This window comes from Pelodiscus sinensis, chromosome 4, assembly GCF_049634645.1.
Source record: "Pelodiscus sinensis isolate JC-2024 chromosome 4, ASM4963464v1, whole genome shotgun sequence".
Classification (NCBI taxonomy): domain Eukaryota; kingdom Metazoa; phylum Chordata; order Testudines; family Trionychidae; genus Pelodiscus; species Pelodiscus sinensis.
Genome location: NC_134714.1, coordinates 115,588,201 through 115,600,372, shown reverse-complemented (window position 1 = coordinate 115,600,372; position 12,172 = coordinate 115,588,201). Strand labels below are relative to the sequence as shown.

Genomic DNA, 12,172 nt, shown 5'->3' with positions numbered 1-12,172 from the left:
AAGACAGGAGCAACTTGAAGAACCCAAAAACTAGCTTAGAAACTATATACAGACAATTGAGTATTAAAAGTCATCATAAAATCAGAGGCAAGGAGAGAGAGCTCCCAGGCCAACGGTACATCTACACAGCAACATTATTTCAAAATAAGTAGCATTATTGTGAAATAATTTAGTCCCTGCAGGCAGTTATTTTGAAATAATGTTGAAATACTGTCAAGCTGGAGGACTTCTTATTCTGACTACTGTAACCCTCAGGTTAACAGATGCTGAGTTCATGTAAAACATTTTCCTCTGGTTCTTGAATTCACTTGTGAAAACAGGTTTTTTCATAAACAACATTTCTCTGGGGTATAAAGTATGAATCAAATATAGCTACAACCCATTCAAAATCTTTGACTGTATTCAGTGATGTCAAAGGATGTAAAGATATGCTCTGCTTGCTTCCCCCATAGTATAAATTAAAGAAAATACCTATATATCTCCAGTTTCTTTGTGGAGTTTATTTGCCATATGAAGTGAGTGGCATTTTATTAGAACCTGCACCTGTTGTTGCTTTGTTCTTTCTGACTGCAAACTTTGTTGATGTTTTTCCTGCTCTTTCTGTTTTATTTTACTGTAGACGGTGTCCAGTTGCGGACATATCACAGAGCTTGCTTATTTACGTGTTCATCATAAGATACTGCAATGCTCAATTTAAAGTATGTATTTAGATACACTGCCACCTCATGACTGAGCAGCATAATACACTTTAACATTCCATTACACTCTGATGATTCAAGCATACTTTACTCTGCCAAGTGATGCCTTGGGCTATGTCTATATTGCAAGGTTTTTGCGCAAGAAGCTTTTTGCAGAAGAGATCTTCCGCAGAAGAGATCTTCCACGCGTCCACACCTCAAAAGTGCATCGCAAAAGCGCTTGAAGTGTGGCCACTCTGGGTTTTTGCGCAAAAACCCTGTAGTGTAGACATAGCCTTGTTGTTTATACAACTGTTTATACCCATACTGATAGGGCATGTAGTGTACTACACCCTCTGGTAAGAATAGTAATAGAGATGTAGCCGTGTTAGTCTAGTCTAGCTGAAACAAAAACCAGGACTATGTAGCACTTTAAAGACTAACAAGATGGTTTATTAGGTGATGAGCTTTCGTGGGCCAGACCCACTTCCTCAGATCAAATTGATCACCTAATAAACCATCTTGTTAGTCTTTAAAGTGCTACATAGTCCTGGTTTTTGTTCCTCGGGTAAGAATGAGAGTCATACTGTCAGTCAAAATAAAGGTCCTATTCCTGTAGGGCCTTGCCCAAACCTCAGGGCCGGCAGTCAAGGCAGGCAGTCAACTGGAAGACTTCCACTGAATGCAACTAGGTTTGGATCAAGCTCACAGAACAATGTTAAACATCAGGTCTGGAAGACTTTTATGTCCTGCTTACTAAATGCAAAGCTACTGTAAGAGACTAGTGTTCCATTCTAATGGGCCAGTGAGGCTCATTCTCACTTGGTCTCAGGCAGAAATTACAGCCTTGTGATTTAGAATTGTGATACTTTTTTCTTCACCTGCCCTGCTATGAATCATTGGTTACCTCACAAGGGTGGCATTGCAAAGATTAGTTACTTTGTACAGGTTGTACCTCCCTTAACTAGGGTTGCCAGATGGTTTAACCAAAAATACCAAATACTTACACTTAATTGGCATCTCACATAATTTCTGTACAGTTACTAGAGGAACACAATAACCACACAAGATTGAAATGAAAACAGAACTTTTTATTTACAAAGGAGGGGGGGGGAGCTTTAACTGCGAGAAGGAGGGGGGGACCTTTAACTGCGAGAAGGAGGGGGGGACCTTTAACTGCGAGAAGGAGGGGGGGACCTTTAACTGCGAGAAGGAGGGGGGGGGAGCTTTAACTGCGAGAAGGAGGGGGGGGAGCTTTAACTGCGAGAAGGAGGGGGGGACCTTTAACTGCGAGAAGGAGGGGGGGGAGCTTTAACTGCGAGAAGGAGGGGGGGGCAGTTACTGGGACGGGTGGCCCCTGCGAGCGCCCCTCTGGGGGCGGACCTGCCCACGCTAGGCAGACCGCGTTGGGGCAGCCTGCACGCTGAGGTGCCCACGAGTAGGAGCACGAGTAGGAGCACGGTCTTCAGGGTCAGGAGCAGGACCATGAGCAGGGTCAGGGTCAGGAGCATGAGCAGGGTCAGGGTCAGGGTCAGGAGCATGAGCAGGAGCAGGGAGAGGAGCAGGAGCTGGGAGAGGAGCAGGGATAGGAGGGGGCATGGGCTGTGCTCCCGGAGGGATGGCGGGGGCATGCGGTCCGGCCATGCCATAGTGGATGGCATGTATTAAATGTGCCGTCAGGGTGCCCATTGTGGCACGCATCTCGCGGCATTCCTCCAGGAACGCAGCCCATCCCTCCTGCCGCCACTCCTGGTCCCCCTGCACACGCTCCGCAATGGAGGTCTGGATCCCCTCCACCGCGGTGACATGACGCCGAAGCAGCTGGTCCCAGTGTCGGAGCCTGGTCCTCCGGGCTTGGGCAGCTGGGGGTGCCGCTGCTGCTGGAGTCGCTGGTCTGGTGCTGGGTCCCGCTGCAGGGAAGAGAAGAAAGGACGGGTCAGTCAGGCAGGCCATCCACTGTCCCCACACTTCCATGCCCTCCACCCCAGAGCCCCAGGTGACCGCACAGTTGTGGCTTGGGCCCACTCAGTTCCCCTCCTGCTCCCGGGGGGTGTTGTATGTTGGCAAGAAGGATCACCCCTGGGAGTAGGGTCCTCCCTGCAGTATTGTAAGCACCGGTCTGTATCCTGGCTCCGTGCAGGGCAGGAGGGTGCTTGTGCTGCGTTCACCTGTGGAACTCCCTGCCGGTGGACACTGTGAAAAGCTTAGGGCTAATCACTGGTGTTTGACAGGGAGCGAGATGCATCCCCACGCAGTGCCTGGGAGCACACCTGTCAGTGGCGGTCTGGGCTCTCAGATCCCATTGCGTGCGATATCTCCTGGTCAGAACCAGAAAGGGTGACTGGGTGGGGGGATGTCCCATCCTTGCAGCAAAACTCAGGGGCCCATCTCCCTCCCACTATCCCTCCCGCAAGCCTGGTAGCCCAGGGACAGGTGTGGCCGCAGTGGGGACTTCCCTCGGGGAACCTGCCAAGGCACTGGGAGCAGGTGAGCGGCTCGGTGGCGGTCCACGGTCACAGGACTGTGACGCTGCACTTATCCCAGGAGCAGCTGGCTGTGCCTCACAGCCAGGCCTGGGACAGTGTGCCATTCCCTGTGCTGCACCCCTTGGTGGAGCAGCAGGCTCTGGGCTGAGTCCCTCGGGCCCTGGCCGGTTCCAGCCGGCATCCACCCTTCCCCCTGATCCCGCTGAAATGTGTGTGAGAAGCACGGTCCCAGCCGTGCCCGCAGCTGCCTGCCACGGCCACCTGCCGCTCAGTCACCAGGCTGCACGTGGTTGCATGTGCTGCTAACTGCCGCATGCTATGCAGCGTGCAGCTCACGTGGCCTGAGTGACATGCTCTCCCCTTCCCCCCTCCGGACACTTGGGTCTCGCTCCCCCCCGCCCTCCGCCCCCCGCCCTTTGGGAGTGTAACCTTCAAAGACTCACCAGTGGGTTCCTCCCCGGCCACAGAGGAGCTGCTGGAGGGGGCCTGCTGGGTGGCAACGCTGGCCTCCTCTCCCGAAGCGCCGCCGCTCTCGTCTTCCTCCTCCGGTTCGGTGGGACGAATGATCGGGGGGTGCTGGCAGGTGTCAACGGGGACAGCTGGGCCTTGCGGGGCTGGCTCGCCCAAAAATGAGTTCAGCCGCTCAAAATAGGGGCAGGCATCAGGCCCTGCTCCCCTCCCCTCCGTGGCCCGCACGTACCCCAGCCGCAACTCCTTAACCTTCGAGCGGACCTGCTCGCAGTTGCGGCTGGGGTGCCCTTGCTGGGCGAGGTTCCGGGCCATCCGGGTGTACAGCTCAGCATTCCGGCGGCGGGACTGGAGGTCATGGAGACCCTCCTCCTCCTCCCACAGGTCCAGGAGGGCCTCCAGCTCCCTGGGGGTCCAGGATGGGGCCCTGCGCTTCCGGCCCCTGGGGGCTTCCTCCTCTGCCCCGGGTGACGGTGGCTGACCACCTCGAGCTGCCATGCCTCCGCTGAGGTGGCTGGGCAGCACACTTGCCACGTCGCAGAGCTGGGAAGGGAGGTCTCTGAGGGCCTCCTGCCACGTGCGGCCAGTAGCGTGCGGGCTCTTTAAGCCCTCGGGTAATGCGGAAGTCCGTGGCTTCTACGGGGTCTCCCGCCGTCCAAACCGCTTTTTTACGTTTCTTCTGCTTTTCCGGAAAAGCTGTCTACACTGGCCCTTTTCCGGAAAAGCTTTTCCGGAAAAAGGACTTATGCCCGAGCGGGAGCATCGTACGGTTTCCGGAATAGCGGCTGATTTTGTACAGTACAGCATCGTTGCTTTTCCGGAAATTCAAGGGCCAGTGTAGACAGCTCGCGGCTTATTCCGGAAAAGCGGCTGATTCTCCGGAATAAGTGGCCCAGTGTAGACACACCCACAGAGTTATTAAGCAATAAAAAAACAGCATTAAAACAGTATGGTGTGCAGTCAGAATAGGGATAGGAACAGGGGAGTGGTTTAGCACTAAGACCCAGGGGAGGCATTTCTTCCTCTTGGTCCTTAGGCTTTTTGCCAGTGGCCATTTTGTTTTCCCGATCAAGCCAGAACATAGCTTCCCTGTGGAACCAGGTAAGCAGGAGTTCCGGTGGCGGGGGCTGGGCCCAGTTGCTGAGTGTGTTGTAGGGTTGCCTCCTGGCAAGGGAAAAAATTAGAAAATACTGGATGTTTTAGGTATCCGGTATTTTCTGAATTTTTTTTACTGGACAGGAGGAGAAAATACCAGACTGTCTGGGTCAATAATGGAAACCTGGCACCCCTATCCTTAACTGGGACTCTCTGGTCCAGCAACAGATGAGGTCTGGCAGGACCATGGATGTTCCTGGACCACCCAGTCCAAGTACAAGGAGGTCTTGCCAGGGGAAGAAGCATAGTGGGAAGGTTGGCCCCATGTGGGAAGAAAAGATGGGAGGTGCAGCAGGGAGTTGTGGTTGCAGCAGCTGGGCAGTAGCAGGGGGTTGGCCCTGGCTGCAGAGCTCCGGCCCTGGCTGCAGCCTGAGTGCTCTAGCCCTAACTGCAATGTTGGGGCTGCAGTCAGGGAGCTCTGGCCCCAGCAGCAGTGGTGCCAGCAGCAGCTAGAGAGCTCCAGGGGCCCAGGCTGGAGCCCTAGTTGGGGGAAGGGATGGTGGTAGTGGTTCGGCATGGGCTGTGAAGGGAGGGACCTCTCCGGTCCAGAAAAGCCCTTCGTTCAGGACTGGTCAGGAGCAGGGAGGTCTAACCTATGTACTGTTCTTTGGATGAAAGCAGCACTAGAAATGAATGTTCATTTCAGCAACGGAGCTGGGCACTGGCTGCTGGGCTCCCTACGCTCTGCTGCCAATACTACTGCAGCCATCTGTGCCGGGCCTCAGTGTTCTCATCTGCAAGCTGGGGAGAATTAGCACTAGCTCCGCCAGGGGGCGCTCGAGGGACAACAAGCGCCCTACCCCCACACAGGCCGGGGCGGGCTTGGAGCGGGCGGCGGAGGAGGTGCCCCATGCGGGCCGCTGCGGTAACCGAGCGGCAGGCTGCAGCCGGAACAGGGCGGCGTTTGAACTGGCGCCTCGCCAGGCCGGGGCCTTGCCCTGGGCCCTGATCAGCGCCGCTGTGGGCCTACGTTCTTTGCGCGGCGCGCTGGGGACTACAACTCCCAGGAGGCCAAGCGGGCGGCTGGTTCTCCCGCCGCGTGGCCTCATGGGCATAGCAGCGGGCGGGGCTGTGGGGGGGGAGGGGCCTGAGCGCCTCAGCGGGCGGCGGGAACTCGGTCTCCCAGCGTGCTTCGCGCGGACCGCCAGGGCTCCCTTCCGGGGAGCGCGCCGGATGTTACTCGGCTGGCAGAGCTGCTGCGAGGAAGGGCGGTTGGACCGCGCTCCGCGAGGTACGGCCCGGGCGAGTCTCCGTGCGGCCACCGCGGGCCGGTTCCTTGCCTGTCTGACCGGGGTACAACCCCCTCACTCCCTGACCTGTGGTCACAGACCCCTCCCCGGCGTCCCCCCAACCGAGCCCCCTCCCCCAACCGAGCCCCGCCCCTTCCCCTCCGAGCCCCGCTCCGACCCCTCCCCTGCGTCTCCCCGAACCGAGCCCCGCCCTCTCCCCAGCGTCAACGATCCCTTGAGGTGAGCCCCGCCCCTTCCCCCTCCCATCAGTCATCCCCCCCCCCCAGGCGTCCCGTTCCTCTGAGCCAGGCCCCGCCCCCTGACCAAACCCCGCCCCCTGGCTGGGTCATAGGTTCCTGATTCCTGCCCCCTGGGAGCTCAGCCTGTGACGTGCTATGCGGCTGACTTGTTGTTGCCTGTGAGATAGCGATGTGCTCCCTGTCAGCGAGGCTCGTGGTGTCTGGTGGGGTGTGGCTAGCTCGCAATAACTGCAGAACTGGTTCGACTTCGCCCACCTAAGCTTAGGGTCTCTGAGGTCAATCACTCACCGCTGTCCCCCCTAAGGTCTTGCCCTGGAGTTGCGAGTGTGGTAACAGCTGACCCACTGCAGCAGTCTGAGTGACTGTGCTCTCTGGCTCCCTCACAGGCAGCAGGAGGCGGAAGGAGGGGGGCCTGATTGACTGAGACCAGCATGGAAGATTCTGATGGGGACCTGTCCATTCAGAGAGATGCTATCTTGTCTGAGTTATATCATATTCAGCTCACCACCAAGAAACTGTGAGTCTCCCTGGGTTGAAGGGGTCAGTACTCAGCCATAGAGTTGTCAAGGAGCAAGCAGCTTTTAGAGCTTGGGAACTTTTCCTTTTTGGTGAGACTCTTGGTGAGGCAATTTAACTCACCAGCTGTGGTGAACTACCAGTTTTGAAAGAAACCCTTATGTAGCTGGGTTTGCTCTTTTCTTCTTCATATAGTTTAGAGCAGTGTTTCTCAAACTGTGCTCTGCAGAGCCCCAGGGCTCCGCAAGACATCTCCAGGGGCTCCGCGAAGTTGACAAACTGGAAACATCGATAGGTACAACACATACAATCAGTGGACCGCTGGGGCTCCGCAACATACAATCAGTGGACCGCTGAGGCTACACATAAATTTTTATGCATGTAAAAGGCTCCGGAGCCCAAAAAGTTTGAGAACCACTCATTTAGAGGATTGCAGTTGTTTCTGCAAATGCTATTGCACTAACTACTATGACTGTAAAGTGTCACAGGGCCAGATTTTTCTAGTGTTCATTTTCCACTTCAAGTAAAGGCTGTATTTTCAAGTGTGTCTGTTGTGACACGTGACCAGTTTTTCAAAGGAGTGCAGGACCCAATGTGTCTTTTATTTTGGTACCTAACTGGTTACAGGTTTTCAAAATCTGTTCCCAGTTATGAGTGCTTAGCTCTTTTGAAATCTGGTCCATAGTATTCTCCACTATGCCCTGCAAATTTTACCACCATGGGTGTAGTGTGCAGTGCTACTAATGGTTACTAATTTGTTACTCATACCGATCACGTTGATTTTGATCTCTGCCTCTGCTAAAATTCTCTTTTCATTTAACAAATCCAATTTTTGATGGGTTATTTTGTAGCCACAGAAAACTAAAAAGAAAAAAAAAAACTGTTTTTTTCCCCCTTTCCCATTGAACTCATAGGCTAGGACCATGATTTTGACATTATGACCTGAGTTTCTTTGTTGATGTCTATCTCAGCAGAAAGAGCATTGTTCTTTTTCCAACCTAAATCCCAGAAATGTCTGAAGGTTTTTCTCTGCGTAGGTTCATGTCAAAAATAGGAATCAGTGCCTCAATTGGAAGATGATTCACAAATGTGCTTACTGTACCTTTTAAAATAAGAAATTTCCCACCTTGTGACGTAGATATTTGTTTTCTAGGGTGCAGGACCTGAGATCTTTGGTGGCTTTAACTGACCCAGAGGAAGGGAAACTGTTTCAGTCTCAAGAGACAGTGAGTGACTAGCACACTTTCCATGCCTGTTTTCAGTCTTCATTGAGAACCTGTATTTATATAGTTTAGGGTAATCTTTTTTCCCATGTCTCTCTCAATAAAGATATCTAAATAAAAAGGGAGGGGGAAAAACCCTGAATTGTTAATTAAAAGTAGCGTACTGGTAATAACAAAAGCCTATTTTTAATTAGTCCTGTATTCTGAAATAAGCCTGCATATGTGTATTAATTGTTCACATTTGTGCACAAAAGCATGGTTTTATTTCCAACAAAAATTTATCAAGTCACAGAATGAGGTACATCTACCTGAGACTTCTAGTAATATGACTTCATACTATACAAAATGTCAATTATGTTCAATATTTGTTGAAATAATAATCACAGTATTTTTAAAATACCACAGTGGCTGCAGCAATCCCTTTCCTCAATGAGTCCTGAGAATATTCAGCTCAGAATGGAGCAGGAAACAGTATCTTCACACTAGTTCTTCCCTGTTTCATTTGCAGCATTTCTTAAGTCACACAATATTCCATGGCTGTGAATTGCTGTAATGTGAACAGAACATCCTCTTCTAATGTGGTCCTTGTTTCCCAGATGAATTTATACTTGTTCCTTCTCATTCCAGGCCTTAAAATCACTGGATATTTGGAAGACCTTATTTGCTGCAGCTGAGCCCAAGGAAGAGAGCACAGCTGAGTAATAGCCCAAAGATGGGAGATGAAGGTGCTGGTGAGCCCTTTATGGGTATAGTGACTGGTGGGGACAAAGATTATGAGGGCACTCTACCTTCTGACACAGTTTCACTCAGTGATTCAGACTCTGAAGACTTTGGCTTAGCAGATGAAGCGGAAGTCGATACAGTTTCTCCAGAAAAACCACCATCCTTGGATGATGTAGGTTATGGCTCAGATGAGATCCTTGAGTCTTCAAACAATCTTAAGTCTCCTGTCCAGCCATTCCATCTGAAAGGCATGAGCTCTACGTTCTCGCGGCGAAGCCAGAGCATATTTGATGGCCTGGAAGGGGCAGCCAAATTAGCAGTGCCCTCAATGAGTGAAGATAACATTATTGATGGGAGGTTTAAGCGTCCTCTGCCTCCACCCACTCTTTCAAGCAAGATGGTTGCAGAGAGCCTTGGAAGGCAAAGCAAGCCACCCCCAGCTTCCAAAAGCAGTCCAGCAGTCCCTGACTACATGGCACATCCAGAACGTTGGACCAAGTACAGTCTGGAGGGAGTTTCAGAGTCTAGTGATAAGACCAACAGGATGGCTGCTATGGAGTTCCTAGAGGGTTTGAAGAAGAAAGGAGAAGAACAAAGCTCAGCTACTGAAGACAGCTACACTCCATATTTCAACCAGGACCCTTCCAGCTATGGTGCTGGAAGGATAATCTTTACCAAACCCACAAAAACAGGCATGCATGGTTCAGACAAAAGATCACCAGAGGAGGATGGTAAGAAGCTTATGAACACAATGCAAAGTCTGAATCAGAAATCTCCCAAGAAGACCAGTTACCTGAGTGAGGAGGATAAAATTGAGCTGGGCCATTTAGACTGTGAAGGGAAGAAGATGATGGAGGAAGAGGAGTGCCTGAAGTTGGAGAATTCGGGTACAAAAAGACAACATGAAACAGTTTCTACTCACACAGGTGAAGATGATTTGGTGGAAACTGTAGGGTTTCATGGGAGTAAGAAAAGGAGTAGGAAGCATTTCCGTCTCAAAGCAGACCATGAAGAGGCTGAAGAGTCTTGAAAGAGAGAAACAAACTAGACCCATCCAGGTGCTTCAGTGATATAAGGCTACCTTTGTTTTCTCCCTCTTGGCTCATATCTCACTAATGGGGCAGGGGCAGGCTTTTGTCTAGCACTCAGTTTTACGGTTTCCAGATATGCTATTTTGAATGTGTTTGTCAGAAATTAAGGCACCAAAACCCCATCCACAGACTGGTTGTTGCAGGAAACAGTGTGGATTCAGCACAGTCCTTGGAGTAGAGAGTGTAGTGTATTCTCTTGAGCAAGCCCCTTTAACTGACACTGGTGCAGTGTCGAGTCCTTGACCACACAGATAGGCTACCTTAACTCAAGTATGCCAACAAGAGAATGAGGATACAAGAGGACCACCTTCCTTTACCTACCTACCCTCCCATCCTCTGAAAAATGTAGAACCTTTTGGCCAGCGTTGTAGAAGTGGGGAGTCAAAAGAGATAAGGAATGAAGATGAGTACACGAGAGAGACTTTTAAAGTATTAAAAAACAAAGACTAGTAGGATTAAGTCAATATCCTAATTCCCTACTTTGGGGTGGGAAACATTCCCTTAATGTCCCTAACTGGGATCATGTGAGGCAAAGATTGAGACAAGCTTGTGCCACTGAAAATAAAAATGCAATAAGTAACTGGCCATACACTTGAGAGGACAGAGTCAGGTGGCAGATTAAATAGTTTTTAAGGTAGTCTGAGTATCTTCCCTTTGTTACTTTTTAAGGTATCTTATTTGGCAAAAGCTTAAAAGAAAATTGAGGCCAGTTGAGAGAAAACATATCTGGAAACACTTTAGCCATTACATGCTTGAAGTAGCCTCAACAATTTCTCAATTTGCTGAGTGTACAATTGGAATTTGTGTGACAGCCTACTGATTGGTCAAGAGCCACCATCTTTTACCCTCAGTGCTTGTGTTGTGGTTTCACCTCCATAAGTTGTTGTGCTTCTATTTGGACTTGTAAGTGGACTAATTGGAAGGCAAGAATTTGCAGCAGAAATGGGTCAATAAAGAGATACCTTTTAGACTTTGGATGTCAATAAAAATATTCAGTTGTAATTTGGTTTCTGGGTCTGTCTTCCACCTATAGGTATATTAACATCAAATACAACTAGGAATATTAGTAGTGAAGTATAGGCAAAGTTTCATTTGGCAAGCTGGGATTTCAGGTAAGAATTTGGGAGGAATTTACTCTAAATATGTAGAGGTGATTCCCCTCCCTCCCCCTTTTACTTGGTCTTACTACTAAAGGTTTTATTGTAATATTGAAATAGCTTTAAAAGTGCAAATGGAATCATTAAAACAACTACAATGAATATTAAACTTGTACATGGCACTTTGCTGACACTTGTGAAGCTGGTTAGTAAATACTAACATTGCCTCTGATTAGATAAGAGAAAACTGATGTTGAAAGGTGACATTCTTAATGACCAGTCCGTGGACCAGAACTAGTCCCTGAGTGGTCCCGTACAGTTTAGGAACACAGCAAGCCAGTCCTTGGTAGCAGAAAGGTGGAGAAACTGCTCAAGAACAGTGTTTCTTAAAGTATGTTCCGCAGAACGCTGGTGTTCCATGAACAACTCACAGGTGTGCCGCAACCTCTTTTTTTGGTTTTGTTACTACTTTGAGAGTGGGGGAGGGGTTATGACACACACAAAAAAATTTTTAAAATTTTTTGGAAGAAAATTGTCATAGATGTTCCTAGGGTATTTTCTTGGCAGCTGACAGAAGCCTGCTTGGTACATGCAACAATTAAAGGGGCCGTGACCACATTTTAGTCCGACCTCCTGAGGTTTCCCTGGTTACTCCCCCCGGTGCTTTTTTTTTCCCCCTCAACAAATTTTCTCCAGTGCTGCCTCTTAGTTTCTTTAAATAAATAAATAAATAAATCTGGCAACCTAAGGTGTTCCGCATTAAAAAACATTATTTTGGTGTTCCATGGTCTCAAAAAGTTTAAGAAATGCTGTTCTAGAAGATGGCATATTGCTAGGGCAATTTGGCTTAATTTTATCTTGACTAATGTTCTAAATTAACACTTTAATAATATACAGTTAATCAGTTAAGGTGTAATATCTATAACTGGGCAGTAAAAGGCCATTTCTTCTTTCCTTGGAATCTGCAGCTTCCCTAAATTCATGTATTTTAATTAGAAAAACATTGGTTAAGCCCTCATGCAAATTTAGCAATATTACTGATAGGATGCTTGAAATCTCTATAGAAACTTACTGCCTGCAGGACAGGAACCAGGGCTGCTTTTGTCAGAGTATGTGGTTGATGGTTCCAGAAACAAATAACAAGGTACAATGAGTAGAGGATGGGGCAACAGTGCCAGGCTTATGAAATGTGCCTTGTCCAGGACAAATTGGCTTGGAGTGCAACAATGAGAGTCTATGGGCATTAA

The 12,172-nt window shown here is 49.6% G+C and overlaps 2 protein-coding genes across 5 annotated transcripts; one reads left to right on the top strand and one right to left on the bottom strand.

The window, feature by feature from the left end:
- Positions 1–2,012: 2,012 nt before the first annotated feature.
- Positions 2,013–4,216, bottom strand: LOC142829239 (uncharacterized). Its single transcript, XM_075928145.1, has 2 exons — positions 3,607–4,216; positions 2,013–2,587 (listed from the first exon to the last, which is right to left on the bottom strand). Exons 1-2 carry the CDS (start codon positions 4,127–4,129, stop codon positions 2,070–2,072), a joined length of 1,041 nt encoding a protein of 346 aa, XP_075784260.1. The 5' UTR covers positions 4,130–4,216; the 3' UTR covers positions 2,013–2,069.
- A 1,645-nt stretch (positions 4,217–5,861) lies between these two features.
- On the top strand, positions 5,862–10,830 carry TSSC4 (tumor suppressing subtransferable candidate 4). Of its 4 annotated transcripts, XM_075928141.1 has the most exons (4): positions 5,862–6,017; positions 6,662–6,792; positions 7,945–8,017; positions 8,642–10,830. In XM_075928141.1, exon 4 carries the CDS (start codon positions 8,727–8,729, stop codon positions 9,765–9,767), a length of 1,041 nt encoding a protein of 346 aa, XP_075784256.1. In that variant the 5' UTR covers positions 5,862–6,017; positions 6,662–6,792; positions 7,945–8,017; positions 8,642–8,726; the 3' UTR covers positions 9,768–10,830. The 4 variants fall into 4 exon arrangements, with proteins under 4 accessions (XP_075784256.1, XP_075784257.1, XP_075784259.1 ...); XM_075928142.1 differs by lacking the exon at positions 7,945–8,017; XM_075928143.1 differs by lacking the exon at positions 6,662–6,792 and having other exon boundaries at positions 5,978–6,017.
- The last annotated feature ends 1,342 nt before the right edge of the window (positions 10,831–12,172 follow it).